Here is a 19124-nt window from a genome sequence, read left to right as displayed (position 1 = left end):
GCGTGTGTGTGAGAGAGACCTGTGTGTGTGTGTGTGTGTGTGTGAGAGAGAGACCTGTGTGTGTGTGTGTGTGTGTGTGTGTGTGTGAGAGAGAGACCTGTCTGTGTGTGTGTGTGTGTGTGTGTGTGTGTGCGTGTGTGTGAGAGAGACCTGTGTGTGTGTGTGTGTGTGTGTGTGTGTGTGTGTGAGAGAGAGAGACCTGTGTGTGTGTGTGTGTGTGTGTGTGTGAGAGAGAGACCTGTGTGTGTGTGTGTGTGTGTGTGTGTGTGTGCGTGTGTGTGAGAGAGACCTGTGTGTGTGTGTGTGTGTGTGTGTGTGTGTGTGAGAGAGAGAGACCTGTGTGTGTGTGTGTGTGTGTGTGTGTGTGTGTGTGTGTGAGAGAGACCTGTGTGTGTGTGTGTGTGTGAGAGAGAGAGACCTGTGTGTGTGTGTGTGTGTGTGTGTGAGAGAGAGACCTGTCTGTGTGTGTGTGTGTGTGTGTGTGTGTGTGTGTGAGAGAGAGAGACCTGTGTGTGTGTGTGTGTGTGTGTGTGTGTGCGTGTGTGTGAGAGAGACCTGTGTGTGTGTGTGTGTGTGTGTGTGTGTGTGTGTGTGAGAGAGACCTGTCTGTGTGTGTGTGTGTGTGTGTGTGTGTGTGTGTGTGTGTGCGTGTGTGTGAGAGAGACCTGTGTGTGTGTGTGTGTGTGTGTGTGTGAGAGAGAGACCTGTGTGTGTGTGTGTGTGAGAGAGACCTGTGTGTGTGTGTGTGTGTGTGTGTGTGTGAGAGAGAGAGACCTGTGTGTGTGTGTGCGTGTGTGTGAGAGACCTGTGTGTGTGTGTGTGTGTGTGTGTGTGTGTGCGTGTGTGTGAGAGAGACCTGTGTGTGTGTGTGTGTGTGTGTGTGTGTGTGTGTGAGAGAGACCTGTCTGTGTGTGTGTGTGTGTGTGTGTGTGTGTGTGTGTGTGTGTGCGTGTGTGTGAGAGAGACCTGTGTGTGTGTGTGTGTGTGTGTGAGAGAGAGACCTGTGTGTGTGTGTGTGTGAGAGAGACCTGTGTGTGTGTGTGTGTGTGTGTGTGTGTGAGAGAGAGAGACCTGTGTGTGTGTGTGCGTGTGTGTGAGAGACCTGTGTGTGTGTGTGTGTGTGTGTGTGTGTGTGAGAGAGAGAGACCTGTGTGTGTGTGTGCGTGTGTGTGAGAGACCTGTGTGTGTGTGTGTGTGTGTGTGTGTGAGAGAGAGACCTGTCTGTGTGTGTGTGTGTGTGTGTGTGTGTGCGTGTGTGTGAGAGAGACCTGTGTGTGTGTGTGTGTGTGTGTGTGTGTGTGTGTGAGAGAGAGAGACCTGTGTGTGTGTGTGTGTGTGTGTGTGTGTGTGTGTGAGAGAGAGACCTGTGTGTGTGTGTGTGTGTGTGTGTGTGTGTGTGCGTGTGTGTGAGAGAGACCTGTGTGTGTGTGTGTGTGTGTGTGTGTGTGTGTGTGAGAGAGAGAGACCTGTGTGTGTGTGTGTGTGTGAGAGAGAGAGACCTGTGTGTGTGTGTGTGTGTGTGTGTGAGAGAGAGACCTGTCTGTGTGTGTGTGTGTGTGTGTGTGTGTGTGTGTGTGTGTGTGTGTGTGTGTGTGCGCCTTCGCGGGGCTGACCGTCTCTTGCTGGGGATCACCCCCACCTCCTCCACCTCCCCCTGTGACGTCAGCTGTCTGGCCTGCCACCACTCGTCGTCGGAGGCGTTCACCACATGAAGGATGTCTCCGAACTTGAAGTTGAGTCCCTGACTGGGCAGCCCGGAGTCTCTGGTCTTATCGTAGTCGAACAGAGCTCTGCAGCACCGACACACACACACACACACACACACACACACACACACACACACACACACACACACACACACGGAGAAAAGGTTTCAGTTTACAGTGAGCTGAGGAGGAGAAGTCAGCTGACCTGCTGTTAATCAACTATCAGCTGTTATCAATGAAAAGAAAGACTGCAGCTCACTTTGATTCAGTTCTAACATTAAATAATTATTGTTCAAAAGAATTAAACTGAGTAAATATTTAGTTTGATTAATTCAAACTTCATAAAAAAATTCATCTCAGTTTAGTAAAATTCAATTTAGTTTTAAGTCAGAAATTAAATGAACTGATAATTCAATCAAATTAAATGATCGAATTATCATTTTAACTTTACCTGCAGGCCAGTGAAGCGTTAGCATACACTGCTAACAATTTCAACAATTTTAATTAAGATTAAATGAATGCACAATCAGAATGAATTGAATCATTTAAAAAGTTTCCGTTGTGACAATAATCAGTGTTTCTTGATGAGCTCCGCCCAGCAGCGAGTCTCTCAGGTGAGGTTACCTGACGTATAGCGACCTCTTCTGACTCGTCCGCAAAGATCCGGAACCAGAACTGATGCTGCTGTTCATCATCTGCTCTCTCAGGTCGTGGATCTTCGCCTCGAACCGACTGTACTCTGGACAGGAAGAGGAATATTTACACTTCTTCATTATCATCCATTTTTTACAAACACATGTACCATTTTTTCATTTCCTGGAAAGTTACTCTGCAGAATTCCAGGAGTTTTCCAGGACATGTAGGAACTCTTGAATTGAGATGAAATGAATTCTAAGAGAAATAACGGTGGGGAAGATGAATTGTGTTGTACACAAAGTGGATGTTCTGACCAACATGAAACCTGTTTAACGGTTAAAAGTGACCTTTAATGACCTCACCCTGAACTCCTGACTTCAACTGTAACTTAAATTAGTCCCTGAAATATTCATGATCCTCTCCTAAAAGTGTTTTTTTTTTCCCAAAGTGAAGATGTGACGGGTCCCGCAGGTGTGTCCAGGTGTCTTACCCTCTGGTCTGTAGTGGGCGATGATGGTCACCGTCTGCCCGGCGTTCTTCAGGGCGGCGGCAGCCTGCTCGTGGGTGGCGTTGCGGAGGTCCACCCCGTTCACCTGAAGGACACGGTCAAAAACACGTCATCAGTGCTGATGTTGAGAACTGACGTTGTGTTCAGCTTTGTAACCCTGCACAGACGACAGCACGACTCAACACGCTTCAGCAGGTTTTACACGTCCAGAGGAGTCGAGTCCGCTCGCCAAATTTACCCAAAACTTCCAGCTGTTTACCGGCGTCTTCATCCACTGTCTGTCCCTTTGTTCAACAGTGCTGTCACTCTACATTAGCTTCATGTAGTGCTTAGTCTTCTCTACTGATTTAACTAAGATAAATCTAAATATTCCTAATTGTTCTAAATGGTTGGTATCATGTGTGTTTGGAGTGTGCACGTACGGACACGAGTCTGTCTCCTTTCCTCAGCTCTCCACAGAGGTCAGCGGGTCCTCCAGCCAGGATGAAGGAGATGAAGATCCCCTCTCCATCCTCCCCGCCCACAATGTTGAAGCCCAGTCCCGTCGCTCCTCTGTGCAGCACCACCTTCCTGGGCTCCCTGTTGGACCACACAGCTGTCAATCATTCTGACATCACGTGACCTCACACACAGCTGTCAATCATCCTGACATCACGTGACCTCACACACAGCTGTCAATCATCCTGACGTCACGTGACCCACACACAGCTGTCAATCATCCTGACATCACGTGACCTCACACACAGCTGTCAATCATCCTGATGACCTCACACACAGCTGTCAATCATCCTGATGACCTCACACACAGCTGTCAATCATCCTGATGACCTCACACAGATGATGAAAATAACAAACAGGATTTCCCTCCTTTACTGGCTCAGGTAAACTCTATCTACCTGCTTCAGGTGTGAACAGAGTTTCTTTGTGACACGGTTCAGGTAATAGCTGAAGCTTTGCTTGTTCTGACTGTTGTTAAAGATGTGATGACCGATGACTACAAACATTAAATCAGTCGTAAACAAGAGATCAGCCAATGAAAACGCCTCTTGTTCCTTCAGAAACAACCTGCCTGTGGGAGAGTGAAGACAATTCTACACTAACAAAGCTTTTCCCTGAAAAAAACAGATATTTTACATATTTGTTATCGTTAATTTCTATTTTATATGTATTCATCAACTGTTGGCAAACTGTGTGTGTGTGTGTGTGTGTGTGTGTGTGTGTGTGTGTGTGTGTGTGTAACTGCAGGCTTCCACCAGCAGAGGGCGGAGCAGCTGTGTTTCCTCCACAGACATCCACTGCTACATGAACCAGTTGTGGGTCAGCAGGGCAAAAATCTTATCTTGTGTTTTTATTGATAATAATTTATACTCTGAATACACCCACATGATTCTTCGAGCTCATGTTTATCTGTTAATTTATAAAAGCATGTCGGGCTCTGAATGGAGAAATCCTGCTCAGTTCATGTCTTGGTCACAACTCTTTCCTGAACAAATCAATGTTTCTGATGAATAAAATGAAATAAAACTGCTGCGTGACGAGTGATGTTTTTGTCCTCACCGGGTGACATCGTCGTCTCCCAGCGTGCTCTTCGGGGTCGGGGAGTAGCGTCCCGAGGATGCCGGCGGGGGGAGGGACTGACCTAGGAAGTTGGGGGGGCTGATATGGTTCTCCATGTGTTGGGAGTACGCTGAAACAGAGAACAGACAGAGGAGTGAAGATCACGAGCTGTCAGAAACTAAACGCAGCGTCTCCGTCGCTGCAGCGTCGGAGCGTCAGTGTGAACCTGCAGGTTGACCAATGAAACGTCTGTCAGGGTTCACTCTGAGCAGCAGTGTGTGTTTCAGCCTCTGCTCCTACAGTTTCTCTCCATCTGACCAACACCTGCTCAGTCCCTCCGCTACACTCACCTGCGGGGCTCCCGCTATCACCTCATTGGACGAGGGCAGGAGCCACTGAGGGGGCCGTAAACTAAACTAGTGACTGAGTAACTTAACCGGGTCTGATCTCAAGCTGCAGGTGCTATCTGTGCACACTCATGGGCCTGCTTAAACACATTCAGTAGTAGTTGTAGTACTTCCTGCTGTTAGAGAGCCAGTTTACAGTAAACCAGATCAGTTTACAGTAAACCAGATCCTCCTCCGGGATGAGATGCTCCTGATGGAACTGAGGAGGCAGTGAGGAGCAACACGCCCTCCATGTTACTGAAGCACCACGACACAATCCATCTTCTGATAAATCCATCGATAAAGTACCGACAGATAAAATCACCACAGAGATTCCTCTGTCTGTCTGATTAATGTGGAGAAATAAATACGGGACAAATCAAAATGAAAACAATGATGTAACGATCTGATAAAATCTATTATTATAATAAAGGAGTATTTCTTATTGATTTACAACAGGGGCCACAAAGGCCCGACACCCCAGGAGGTCCTGAAGGGAGTGATGACAGTTTCACACTGCTTCATGCTCCTCTAGATACAAACATGACTTGATTTATCAATTATAATCAAAAGGAAACATAACTGTGCTGCGTTCTGTGCAATGATGCCCTCGTGTTGTGGATCCAGCACACTTCTTCCAAACTGACTCCTTTACTTCAGCTCACTGCTGCCTGGACGCTGATGGTGCTACAGTACTGGTGCCTGGAGCGGCCAAGAAGGATGTCAGAGCTCTATTTAACTAGTATTTTCTCATATTCTCTATTATACTATTTATCAGAATAAAAACAATCTTATAAGACTGAGGACATATAAGTCTTTATATCTATTATAGTCTAGATCCTGATTATTATTATTTATATTATTATTAAGACATTCTTTTTTTTTTGCAGGTGAATCATATTTAAAGAAAATCCACTGTTAAAATTAGAACATTTTTTACAGTGCAGTAAATTCATGTTTTCAAAGTCAAAGAGTGACTAATAATTGTGACCTCAGTATTGATAAAATTTTAGAAAAGCTGATTCTATCAGCTGTCTAATCTTTGTCATAAAGGCACAAACACCTGTTGTATCTCTGACATGCTGACAGTCGTTAGCAGAGAGAGAGCGCGAGCACAAAGTAACAAACGATGACGCTCTGACGTCCTGAAATCTGCTGAACCTTCAACCTTTAGAGGTTTATGATCCCAGCAACAAACACCAGCAGAGGGCAAATCTGTTCCCTCCTCCCATTATCTGATCTAATCCGTCCAATCGGTGCACGGAGGGGGGGTGACGGGACGGCCGGCTGCATCATTACAACAATTATTTCCTCCATATTTGTTTCTAAGCCGCCACGATGGAGGCGGAGCACACTTAACAGAATTATTTCTCATTCATTACCTCTGGCTCAGATCTTTGCTGTCCACTGAGGCAGGACATCATTAAATATATTGCCCCCCACCCCTCCCGGGTCGCCGTGTGGATTAGCTCGGGCACAGCAACGGCAGCCGAGGCTCGTGACGCAGCCCGACGCTCGCCGATTGGATTCGTCCTTCACGCGTCTCGACCTCACGTCGGCAGCGGGTGGGTGATAAGACGGAGGTTAACGCGCGGGGCAGGGGTCTCTGAGGGACGATGGAGGGGTGGGATGCTGAGTTACTGCTCGGTATCTTCAGAATCTGCTCAGCTTGTACAACATTTGGCAGAAAGGCTTTAAACTAACCCCGGTGTGCTTTAGTCTCTTTAGCTAACACTGTTCTAATCTCTGACAAAGCACGACACGGCAGAGCACCAGCACGCCGCAGACCTGCTGGAGACCGGAGCGCTTTCAAGATCTATGAATCACTCGCTAACACATTTCATGGACTGGCTCAAACCTATACTAAGTTCTCTGAAGCAGCTTGTACCCTCGTGATTTTAGAAGTGCTGCACAAATATGGCCACTGAAGTCAGTGAAGTTCACTAAAGTTAAAAAATAAAGTTTACGCTCAATAAGAAATTCAGATGTCAGTTTTCACTGGAACTATTTGTGTCCTGTGAATAATCCAGACTATCAGAGACAGTCGACGCTGAATATTTTGAAATAACCTTCATATAATGAGAGCAGAGGCAGAAATGTACACAAGATGATGAAATCAATCTGTTCCACCTTCCCGTCTTTTCACCGATCAATCATCTGATCGCTGGTCAGACAGATCAGCTGGACGCCGTTCCTCCGGTCCTCATCGGTCCAGTTTGTCCTTCAGCAGCTCCACATTAAGGTTCACCGAGGGAGGCGTTGGGAACAGATCCAGAGCTCGTGCTCTGAATGTGTTTGAGAGGAGGTTCTGCCTCGCCTTGACTTTGAAACGTGTCGTTTGATCAGGAACGTCACCGGCAGCCCCCCTCGCTGCAGTCCCTGCTCAATTCAACACTAATTCAGTGTCAAAGGCAGAAAGTCGACCAGCCCACGTCTGAACCAGGACCTGCTGATCTGGTTTGTGTGATGTTAGAGGACTCCAGCACAGGCTTCGTGTCCTTGTTTGGCCGGGGAGGGAGGAGGCTCGAGGACAGAGGGTTTAAGTTAGACCACGTCTGAAAACTCAGCCGTCTCTGTCACGTACGTGAGCCGACTGTTTGAACACGTGACATCATCCAGCAACACAATGTGTTGACCAATCAGATACGTCCAAGAGACAATAAGGATAAATGAATATCTGTGTGCAGTGTTCCTGCGTCTGATCAACCCAGGTGATGTATTTATGAGTGACATATGAATAAATGCAGATAATTAATAAACAAAGAACATTTCCTGCAGATGTCGCATGATCCATACTGTGTTTGTTTTTCACACGAGAGCTGAGCTCTATGAAAACCAGTGCTCCCAGTGTGGCTCAGCAGATGCTGACAGCAGCCATCAGCCTGTGAGTGACCGTGTTAGAGCTGACGGGGATGAACGGGGGTTCTGGATCTGACGGCATGTTGCTTCTGTGGGGAAAGAAAAGTCTCGTTTGTACGTCTAATTAAAAATCATCACTCACAGTTGGTGAGGTCGGGCGGAGCGAAGCTGTCGTTCATGAAGACACTGTTGGGTTTAGCCACTTTCAAGTAGACCACGTCAGGAGTGTTTTTCAAGGCAGTGACGGCGTGTTCGTGGGTCACCTCCTCCAGACAAGCACTGTTGACCTGAGGGCAGAGAGGAATCACGTCACATCAACGTTCATCTACTGAGATCAAACACAAACCGACCAACAGCCAATCCAGAGGCGGCACCTGAACGTGCTGCGTCAAGGCAGAGCACCTGTCCGACCTGCTTCACTGCATCAGGTAAGACGCTGTGCAAACCTCCATCACACACTGTTCATTCTGTCAGGTACCACTACATTACCTCAGAGGAGGACGAAGTATTTGTGAGTTCAGTAAAAGTACTAATACCACACTGAAAGCAAAGGTCCTGCTTTGAAAACCTCACTTCAGTAAAAACATGCACTCTTTGTGAGGAAGTATAAAGTTGCATAAAATTGAAATACTAGAGTAAAAGTACCTCAAATTACTACTAAAGTACAGTACTTGAGTACATGTATTTAGTTACATTCCAGTGGACAACTGTCCTGTGTGTGTCCCGTTCATGCTTCAGACAGGTGAGCTAACAGCTAATCCGCTGTTTGTGCTGTCAGTGGTGATGCAGCTGTTGGTGATGTGGACTGTGATTGGTTCAATGATTAGGACTGTGATTGGGTCAAAGACTGGGACTGTGATTGGGTCAATGACTAGGACTGTGATTGGGTCAATGACTAGGACTGTGATTGGTTCAAAGGTTAGGACTGTGATTGGTTCAAAGATTAGGACTGTGATTGGTTCAAAGATTAGGACTGTGATTGGTTCAATGATTAGGACTGTGATTGGTTCAAAGGTTAGGACTGTGATTGGTTCAAAGATTAGGACTGTGATTGGTTCAAAGATTAGGACTGTGATTGGTTCAATGATTAGGACTGTGATTGGTTCAAAGATTAGGACTGTGATTGGTTCAAAGATTAGGACTGTGATTGGTTCAATGATTAGGACTGTGATTGGTTCAAAGGTTAGGACTGTGATTGGTTCAAAGATTAGGACTGTGATTGGTTCAAAGATTAGGACTGTGATTGGTTCAATGATTAGGACTGTGATTGGTTCAAAGATTAGGACTGTGATTGGACATTTTGGTGGCTCACTGCAGGATTAATGAGGTGGAATCTTTAATCTTTAATCTTATTTATGGCACATTTTGTTTATGTGCGTTAGATGAGACTGACATCATGTTTTATTGTTCATAATGCTAAAAAGGCTTTTGACTTTTGACTTAATCATCCGTCATTCTGAAGAGTTCTTCATGTCAGGTAACATTTAAAGCAGATAATGCTATAATGCTAATTGTATGTATGAATGTTGTTTCAGCGCTTCAACAGTATTTCTGGGGTCTTGTCAGTTTGTGCATGACACACAAAGACTGCTGCTGCCTTGTTCTTGTATCGTTGTACTCGTAGTTCACGACAATAAAATCAAGGGGAATGTGTTTAACAAAACGTTAAACGCTGAGGTCATCAACAGGATTTTAAATGATTAGATCATATTCTTAATAAACATGTTGTCGCTGTTAGCTCAGTCTGACAGACCCTGTGGTCTTCAGTCTCTGCTGCTTCATGTCAAACATGCCTTTGATAAAAATCACGATTTTCACGACGCAGAAAACACGGACAGAAGTGCTGAATCTGAAGATCAGTTTGATAAAAACAATGAAACGTTCTGTTACATCAAATTAAATGTCCTCTCTTTCTGATGACAAAATGTGTTTCAGTTGTAAAACGCAGAATTTGGGAAGAATAAAACAGAGTCTGGATTAAAAGCTGTTAGAGGACAGAGAGCCGTGTGGACAGACAGACAGACAGACAGACAGACAGACGGACGGACGGACGGACGGACGGACAGGCAGGCAGGCAGGCAGACAGACAGACAGACAGACAGACAGACAGACAGACAGTCTTACAGCCAGCAGTTTGTCTCCGATCTGCAGCCTCCCGTCTTTATGTGCGGCCCCTCCTTCGATTATCTTGGTGACATAGATGCTGTTGTCGCCCGGGATGTGCTGGTTCCCCACTCCACCTGCTATACTGAAGCCAAGACCTGGAATGCAGCAAAGACCAGGACCAGAAGGGGGACGTATCATTAATTAACCTGCAAGCACCAGCATGTACTTACATTAACATGTGTACAGTGTCACAGAAACACGCTGCTGCCAATTAACTCCAGCACAAATCAGGGCACGTAAACATACGACAGCATATTTTAGGATTCGTTGTCTGAATAATCACGAGGCCCTGAGGGATTCACTAAAGCCCCCCAGCAAGCAGAGACGATCCAACAGCACATCCACACCATCTGTATGCGGCAGTGTTTCGCCCTCAGGTTCTGGTTCAGGTTCTGGTTCTGGTTTCTGCACCTGCCGACTGGATATTCAAACACTTCCTGTCACCTTTGGGTCCTTTCACCAGTTTGATCTCCATCACTTTCTCGGAGACGGGTTTCCTCCTGCGGACGTAGAGCCGGACCAGCGAGCCGGCCTCCTTCAGAGCCTCCACAGCTCGGCTGTGGGTCACATCGCGAACGTCCACCTCGTTCACTCTCAGGATGACATCGTTGACCCTGAAACACAGGAAGCCACTGACGTCAATCATCAGTTCAAGTTTGGTTTAACTTTTAAGACTTTTACAGCAGTTAAACATCAGGACTGATGAGCAGCGGCGCTGAAAACCCTGTAAACCAGTCCATCTTCTGATCTCACTGTCAGGAAGAAGGCAACCGTTTAACTTGAAATCTCTTTTAACATGAAAACGTCTGAATGTGTCGTCAGAAAACACCGAAGACAAATTTAAATCCTGCGAGATGACAAACACATTCAGCACGAATGTTCATCCCAAGATGTTTTTTAATAGAACTTTTCATTTCTTTGTTTGAGAAAAACAAATGGACACCAGTGTTGAGGAAAGTGTCTCGTCTTCTATCAGACATCCAACAGCGTCACCAGTCACGTCCCAGTTGAGTCTTTTCTTGCGTTCATGCGTTTGGATTTCGAGCATCTTTAAAACTTATGCGTTGAATCCTTTCGGTGCTCTTGTGTTCACGTTTCGTGCTGGATTGAATCTGTGCGCTGTCTTTTTGAAAGTGAATATTGTTTTACGACAAACTGAAACTGAATGAAGTAAAGCTTCAGAAAGCGACGCGGTTTCTTTTTCTTCGTCCTCCTCTTCTGTTTTTACTGACTTTCCTTCTGACACATGAGCCTCACTGCTGACTGACAGACCAACAAACAGGGTTCACTTTAGAGGCAACCTGAGACTGAGGCACTCTTCATCCCACAATCCAACATCATCATCACCTGGATCAGGTGTGTCAGACTCCGGCTGCTGCATAATGAATGAGGGGCACTGCAGGGGGCTCTGGGTTAACGACACCAGCTCTTACCTAATGACTTCTTAAAAGGTCCAAACAGAGACACGAGGTTCAGAAAGTGATGCTGGACTGAGACTACGTGGCCTCACCTGAGCCGTCCGTCCTGGGCAGCGGCTCCTCCAGGTATGACTTTGGTGATGAAGATGCTCGGGTCTTCACCGATGTGGGGGTTGTCTGTGCCGCCCGCGATGCTGAAGCCCAGTCCCGAGTTACCCTGGATACCACAACAATAACCATGACAACCACAACCACAACAAACAAAACACACGTTAAGGAAAATAAAAGTGCAGCTGAGCGATTAAATATACAATCAATATATTAATCAAAAAGTTGGTTTTAATGGAGAAAATAAAGACCTGCTGAAATCATGTCAGAGAAGAAGAAAGAGGAAATCCTGTTCTCCTGTTTGAGGCGATGAACTTCAAAAATCATTTCTGCTCTTTCATGGATCAACTTTAAGAAGTGTCAGAGCAATTAAAACGGCTCTTAAGAACAAGCTGACTGAATAGTCGTCTGTAAGTAACGACCTGTTGGTTCACTATGAAACAGTCAGCACAAACACATACAGGCCTGATCACACAGCTGGAATCACCTGTCTTCTTTTCACATGGATCGATTCAGTATAACACAGCACAAACTCCATCAGTACGAGAACATGTTACACTCGTTTATATTACTAATTACCTCCAATCATTTCTACTTTGTCATTTTGCTGATCGTTCTTAAGCTACTGTCACTGAAACTCTGCACTTCCTGCAGCTGTTTCACATTAAAAGCCTCCCGGGAGAGGAAGGACTTATGGTCGCTGAGCTGCCTGGAAGGTTTTAATGTGAAATATTTGTTGAATAAGTGTTGAAATTCATTCAAGCAGCTTAAGACTGAATGAAAAGAGTAAAACTATTTCTGCTGGAGGAGAAATTCAGAGCAGCTGTGACCTGTCTCATGCTCAGACTCAAACCATCAGCATGTTCGCCTGTCTCTCAGTACTGTCTCACTTCCTGTCTGTGGCCCATTGGTTCCTACTGAAGATGTAAATATTAAAAAACACCTCACAAACATGGAGTTTGTTTTTTAAAAAGGTTCAATGATGTCTTCAAACAGCTGCTCGCTGTAGTTTTTATCAACAGAAGGAAATGGAGCATTTGTTGGGGACTATTTTCAGTGGCGGATTTATCCTCATTTGGTGATCCAGCGAGCATTTGGGGCAGCAGGACTGAGGATGTGGGACCGAGTCAGGATTAAAAACTCCCCAGGAACAGAAAAACACTGTTCATCATATAAGAAACCAACGAGCCAGACAGACAGACAGACAGAGAGACAGACAGACAGTCAGTCAGACAGACAGACAGACAGACAGACAGACAGACAGACAGTCAGTCAGACAGACAGACAGACAGACAGTCAGACGGACAGACAGACAGTCAGTCATACAGACAGACAGACAGTCAGACAGACAGAGACAGTCAGTCAGTCATACAGACAGACAGACAGTCAGACAGACAGTCAGACGGACAGACAGACGGACAGACAGACGGACAGACGGACAGTCAGTCAGACGGACAGACAGAGACAGTCAGTCAGTCAGTCAGTCAGACAGACAGACAGACAGACAGACAGACAGACAAACAGACAGTCAGACAGACAGTGAGACAGACAGACAGACAGGCTCAGCTGGCAGTGATGGTCTGTCTTCACGCTGCACTGAGAATAGTTTGCGGCTGAATTAGGACAAGAAGAAAAGATACGACAGAAGATAATAGAAAGATTTCACCACAGAGTCAGAGATTAAAACACAGCTGCTGTGTTAAGACAAAGTGTGTGTGTGTGTGTTTGTGTGAGCCAATCACAAACACACACGTTCTAATGTTCCAGAGCTGATTCAGAACGTCCTCGTTTCCCCTCGTTCCCTACAGATCTGCAAACTTTTACAAAATAAAGCCCTGCAGGTTTGCAGAGACACCAGTTGGTCCTCTAGAGTTTCAAAGCACTAAAGTAAAAGTACATAAAAGTAGTACATCAAAGTCAAATTAAGAGTATCTGCTGCCAGGAGGCCGGGCGGGGTGAACCCTCTGAGTTATGGACCGCGGCTCCATTCGCCAACAACACGGCCGCCATTCAAAGCGACATAAAAAGGACGGCTGCTCGTCCTCTTACCCTCTCCAGTGTGATCTCCTCGTACTCGTAGTCAGCCTCCGTCCCATTCACCTGCACACACAGAACATTATCGGTCAGATCACTGCAGGTGATCAACAGGTGATCTATTTCTCAGCTCACACAGTAACAATTACAGGAAGGATGATCCTCTGATGAAGACTGTGAAAGTGGACGAAGCTGTGGCTTCCAGTTAATCCCTTTGTTTTGGTTCTGCTTACACATTAACCAGCTTTTATATCTCTATGTAGAAGAGTAGAAGACTGCTGAACTGCAGCTTCAGGACCAGTGTGGACCAGCTCTTTGTACTGGGCCACTGCGACGAGCCATCCGGACTCTGTCCACCAAAGTGAGAGCTGAGCCCTTATCCTCAGCGCGAAGGCAAACATGTGACTCCGCCAAGCTTGCCCCTTGTCTCTGATCCTGTTTGTGATGTTCATGGACAAGGTCTGAGGGTGCAGCTGGGTTCAGGAACCTCAGAACTGCGTCTCTGCTTTTTGCAGATGTCGTGGTTCTGCTGGCTTCATCAGGCCGTGACCTTCAGCAGGCACCGGGTCGGTCTGCAGCTGAGTGGCCAGGATGAGACTCAGCACCTCAAAGGGAACTTCTGGATCGCTCACTCCTGGTTGGCAGTGAGCTCCTGCTCCAAGCGAAGGAGTTTAAGCATCAGGATCTTGTTCTCAGTGACAGACGGATGGTACCGGACCATAATGGTGAAGAAGGAGCTGAGCCAAAGGCCAAGCTTCTGATTTACCGGTTGATCTACGTTCCAACCCTCAGCTCCGGTCATGAGCTGTGGGGAAGTGAGGATACAACGAGTCTCCTCTGCAGGGAGGCTGGACTCAGCTGTGGAGAAAGGGTGAGGAGCTCAGACATCCACAGGGAGCTCGGAGTAGAGCTCCTTCTCACCAAAGGATCCAGCTGAGGTGGTTCAGGCAGAGGAGATGCCTCCTGGGTGCCTTCCTTATTAGGCTTCCTGCGCACGTCCAACTGGGAGGAGACCCTGGGGTAGACCCAGAACTTGCCGGAGTTGTTATATATGTCATCTGGCCTGGGGAGGCCGAGGAGTCTCCCTGGAGGAGCCGGAAAGTGTTGCTGGGGAGAGAAACGTCTGGGAGGTCCTGCTGAGGCTGCTGCTCCAGGTGGAGCTACTTTCAACCACTTCACATATAGTTAGCTAGTTTAGTCCTCTGGTTCCCAACCCAGGGGGTCAATACACTGATACTGATACAGGTCTCAGTTTGAATTTTTTGTGAAATACTGAAAGATTTGACTTCTTGGGACTCGGGCAGTTTTTGACCATGTTAGAAGGTTCTTTGGTGGAGCTGACAACAACTCATGGAGCCACGACACTGTTCTACACAAGAGGTCACGAGTCAGAAAGGCTGGAAACCTGGTTTAGTCTGTCCACGTGTTGTATTTTCAAAGAGTATTATGTTTTTTATATGAAGTAACTAAAGCTGTCAAATAAATTAAAGGTACAACATTTGTCTCTGAGCTGAAGCAGAGTAAAAGTACCATAAAATTGAAAAAGTAAAAGCAAAGTACAAGTACCTCAAATTAGTACTTGAGTACATGCACTTCATTGCCTTCCCCTGCTGGTGGCTTTTTTCTTTTATTGCTAACATGTATTTATTTGAATAGTGTGTGTGTGGGGGGGGGGGGCTGTCAGGTGGAGCTGCTGACACCAACACTCAATAAATGAAATGTGATGCACACTGTGTGGAAATCAGCTGTGACTGAATGAATGTGACTGATGGCAACGAACACAGAGAAAAAACACCTGCATCTAATGTGGATTGATCACATCTGGCTGATCCACCCATCCCACCAATCAGAGCATGTCTGCAATAAAGAATCCACAACTGCTCCTGACATTATTGCAATGACTTACTGTACCTGACAGTTTCAGAATACGAATTAATGTGACTGAAAGCTCAATTTCATTTCAATATCATCCACTGAACTGGAGCTGATAAGAGACTTTGGGGGGGGGAGAATGGAACCAGTACAAAAGCCTCATTTTTGGCCTAAAAGTGAAGAGTTTCATGCATCAGAATGAAGTTTAAGAAAGCACGCTGTAATGTTCGCGACCTGATTTAACTCCTGAGTCTAACCTGGTGAAAGCAGAGCCAGCCAGAAGAATAAGCTGCTTTTTCAACCCCCCTTTTCTTATTTTCTTAACATCTCCCTCTTCTGAAAATTAAGCTGGCAGAGATGAAGCAGGAGCTCGCTGACAGCAGCCAGCATCTCGAGCATCACAGAGCCAATCGGAGGCCGGGCAGCTGTTTAGTCTCTGTCGCCAATTTAATTTAGACTGGTCTGATGCCAGGAACGAGTCCGACAAGGACAGTCAGAGACGAGCGGCGGCTGGACGGCCTGCAGACCTGCTACCTGTCCTTCAGTGACTTCAGACACACAGAGGTCATGTCCAGGAGGATAAACTGGACTCTGTCCTGCTGTCCCTTCATGTGTGCTACAAAACAAGTTATCCAGATTCAGATAAAGACAAAGTCTAATGAAGGCGGACAGTAAAAACGTGGACTGATGGTCACGCTGTCAGGTCCATCTTTGACCTTGTAAAGAGCAACCTCATCATGAGGTCCATTTAGTAGCTGTTCTGGAGCTTTCACTCATATTTATATCAAAAATCTGACCTTCATCAGCAGATGGATTTTGCTCTGTTGTTAGTGATTCTTAGATGTTTTAGTTTCTGAGCATGTTTAGGTCTTTCCTCCACCGGGCGGACATTGTGATGGTGTAGAGGTGATGTGTCAGTGAGGATCTGTGGTTTGCTTCAGCCATGTTTGATGTTACTGTTTCAGTGTTCAGGGTCTAACTGGTTCCACTGCAATCCAGCAAAATGAGTTTCTGTTCACACACTGGCTCTTTGCAAATGTATGAATTAAAACAGACCTTCACGGGTTCATGAAGTTTAGAATTAACACATCACATGGAAGCATATTCACAAAGGCACACAAATATTACGCATCCATGCACACTTCCAGCATTTCACATTAACTGCATCATCAGACAGCTTCGAATTGTGACTGAACATTTTTCTGACTTCCTTCAGCACCGAGTCATGTCGGGCTTCCTGCTTCTGATTGGTTCACGGACTTCACTGGTGAAATCAGTTGACAGGATGGACAAATTTAAATCTTTTTAACCAAATCTTCAATTCAATCGATAATATGGAGATTTTCTACATGTTACCAGTCATCTATAACAACGTTATCACCACATCTCATCTACTTCCACAGTTATAAAAACATAATAAAACATAGAGATGAAGAAGTACAGCTTTGTTGGAGGGATGAAGAACAGACGTGACAGAGAAATGTTGACACGTATGGATGACATGTTTGAACTCACGTATGGAGGCGTGTCCAGGCTGTCTGTGTTGACCACCACAGGGGGAGGGTTGGCCTGAGGAGAGAAGACATCACAGTGTGAGAGGAAGCGTCTCCAAAAAAAATACACCTCCAACCAACATCCAACCACAAAACCTGAGTAACCTCCCGCAGAGCTCCACCCCCGCAAACACACACTGAAGCCAAGCTGTCCGCCGTGCAGCAAATGAAAGAGCACGCCGACACTACGGACCGACTCTCCTCATGATGCTACAGAGCAGCTGAGGATGGGACAGGAAGCCGGTGGATTTGGGCAGAGATTAGCGAGGACAGAGCAGAGTACGTACATGGTGGCATTTCACGCTGCAGAAGATGCAATGCTGAAGCATGAAGGCTAACTCAATCCAATCAAGTCCTGAAGGATGTGACTCCGCTCCTTCTTCTTCTTCTAGCTTTAAATTCAATCTGCGCCTCGCTCACTCGCTCATTCTCTTTCTGTCTGCTTTGGTCGCTCGCTCGCTTTCTGCCCGGGAGGAGCCAGATGGGCTCTTAAAAGTCATGTGGGGGAAGTGTGGCATTTCTCCCACTGTTCCTATCTCTAATCTGCTCACTTCATCAGAGCCACAGCTGGACGGCAGACGAGGAACTAAACTGGATGCAACGGCGGCGGCGAAAAACATGAGCAGCCAAACAAATGAAGAGATAAACCTATAGATGGATGGAGCAGAGAGGGAGAGACAGGTGGAGGAAAATAAAAACAACAAAAAAAGAAACCTGTGACGTCGGAGGGATGATGGTGGTCTCGGCTGCGATTGGCGAGACTGGGATCACGGGGATTATGGGAGAGGAGGGCGGGGTGGCCTCAGCCTGCTGAACAATAGCATGGTGAGGGGTCAAAGGTTAGACAAACACATTGCAGCACAGATGAACAGCAGGAGGAGGAGTGGAGGGGAGGATGGAGGAGGATGTGTGCATGTCGATGTTGACTGACAGGTGTTGTGATGTCACCGTCCTGTTCGTTTTTGTCACGCTGAGGTGCCAGCGGGGAGGAGTGTGACACACTGGACAGCACGGCAGGGTGTCAGAGAGGAAGATGCTCTGTGATTGACAGATTACCTGACACTTGTCCTGATGTGACAAACTCTGCCCATCTGCTGCTCTGAGAAGATTAAAGCCATACTATGTGACCTGGGTCAGTGTGTGTGTGTGTGTGTGTGTGTGTGTGTGTGTGAGTGTGAGAGAGAGAGATTGAGTGTGTGTCAGTGTGTGTGTGCGTGTGAGAGAGTGTGTCAGTTTGTGTGTGTGTGTGAGAGAGAGATTGAGTGTGTGTGTGTGTGTGTCTGAGAGAGTGTGCGTGTGGGTGTGTGTGAGAGTGTGTGTATGTGTGTGTCTGCGTGTGTGTGTGTGTCAGAGTGTGCGTGCGTGCGTGCGTGTGTGTGTGTGTCTGTCTGCGTGCGTGCGTCTGTGTGTCTGTGCGTGCGTGCGTTAAATCCCCGGTCCCTCGGTACAGTCTCAGCAGTGGGTCGATGTCCTTTTAGTGATTACTGAAAAGCAGCAGATCTTTCAATCAGCAGAGCAGAGTATTAACCCTGACAGCCTGCAGTGACATCACCACAAAAGGTCAAAGGTCAGTGTTACAGTGGCGAGCTGTGGTCTCCTGTTTGCATGACTTTATCACAGTATATATCATTTTATATCAGAACGTCATTATACGCTATGATATAGTCATTTTTATTCAAATTCAGTTGAAAAGTATCTGAAGTCCAGATGAAATATTAGATTTTCTGGCAGACTTAACTTGATAAATCGAGCCAATATTGCCATTGATCAGTCCTAATACAGCAGAGAGCTGCCTCAGTATAGAGGATATGACAGCACGTACATTTCCATCACCTCATGGTCTGCATCACTGTCACAAACACGAAATAAATAAATCCATTCTGCATATTCAATGAAAACCAAACTGTCATATCAGCGTCCTGTAGGCTGTGAAAATCAGCACATCGTCAACCCAAACAGGTGGTGGAAAGTGTTCCCATCACAGGACAACTCAGGACAGGTGTGACTGCACAGGCTGACTACTAACATCCGTACGTGCATGTTTCACTGTTGAAGGCAGGTTGGGTGACTGCAGCTTGTATGTTGATGTGAACTCTGTGATCTATCAGGACCAGCAGACATTAATCAGACATTAATCACATCATGTGTCAGATCCACGGGGCTTATTTTCTCTGCACTTCGTTTGTGTGAGTGGTCCATTAGCTGAAGTCTTAATCCCTCTAATTGTCCTGCAACATAAACTTCTATCAATCCTTTCACAACATCCTCTATTGTTTTCTACTCAGCTTTTTCATTTTGAAATATTATTTCAGATGTTATTT

General features: G+C 46.3%; 1 protein-coding gene across 10 annotated transcripts in view; it reads right to left on the bottom strand.

Annotated features, from left to right (window-relative positions):
• LOC121615279 (discs large homolog 1-like protein) overlaps window positions 1–19124 on the bottom strand; it is a 119487-nt gene that overhangs the window by 11217 nt on the left and 89146 nt on the right. For 8 of the 10 annotated variants that reach the window (XM_041949560.1, XM_041949562.1, XM_041949564.1 and 5 more), the window contains 12 exons: window positions 17518–17613; window positions 16766–16819; window positions 13394–13444; window positions 11329–11453; window positions 10263–10432; window positions 9777–9913; window positions 7795–7939; window positions 4408–4537; window positions 3273–3429; window positions 2833–2935; window positions 2331–2445; window positions 1614–1790 (listed from right to left, as the gene is read on the bottom strand). In XM_041949560.1, the coding sequence (XP_041805494.1) occupies window positions 1614–1790; window positions 2331–2445; window positions 2833–2935; window positions 3273–3429; window positions 4408–4537; window positions 7795–7939; window positions 9777–9913; window positions 10263–10432; window positions 11329–11453; window positions 13394–13444; window positions 16766–16819; window positions 17518–17613 (1460 nt within the window). The remainder of the gene's footprint in view (window positions 1–1613; window positions 1791–2330; window positions 2446–2832; window positions 2936–3272; window positions 3430–4407; window positions 4538–7794; window positions 7940–9776; window positions 9914–10262; window positions 10433–11328; window positions 11454–13393; window positions 13445–16765; window positions 16820–17517; window positions 17614–19124) is intronic. The other 2 variants (XM_041949561.1, XM_041949566.1) reach the window with 1 other exon arrangement.

This window comes from Chelmon rostratus, chromosome 12 (assembly GCF_017976325.1).
Source record: "Chelmon rostratus isolate fCheRos1 chromosome 12, fCheRos1.pri, whole genome shotgun sequence".
NCBI lineage: Eukaryota > Metazoa > Chordata > Actinopteri > Chaetodontiformes > Chaetodontidae > Chelmon > Chelmon rostratus.
Note: the sequence above shows the minus strand (reverse complement) of the source record. Positions and strands in the feature narration are given on the sequence as shown.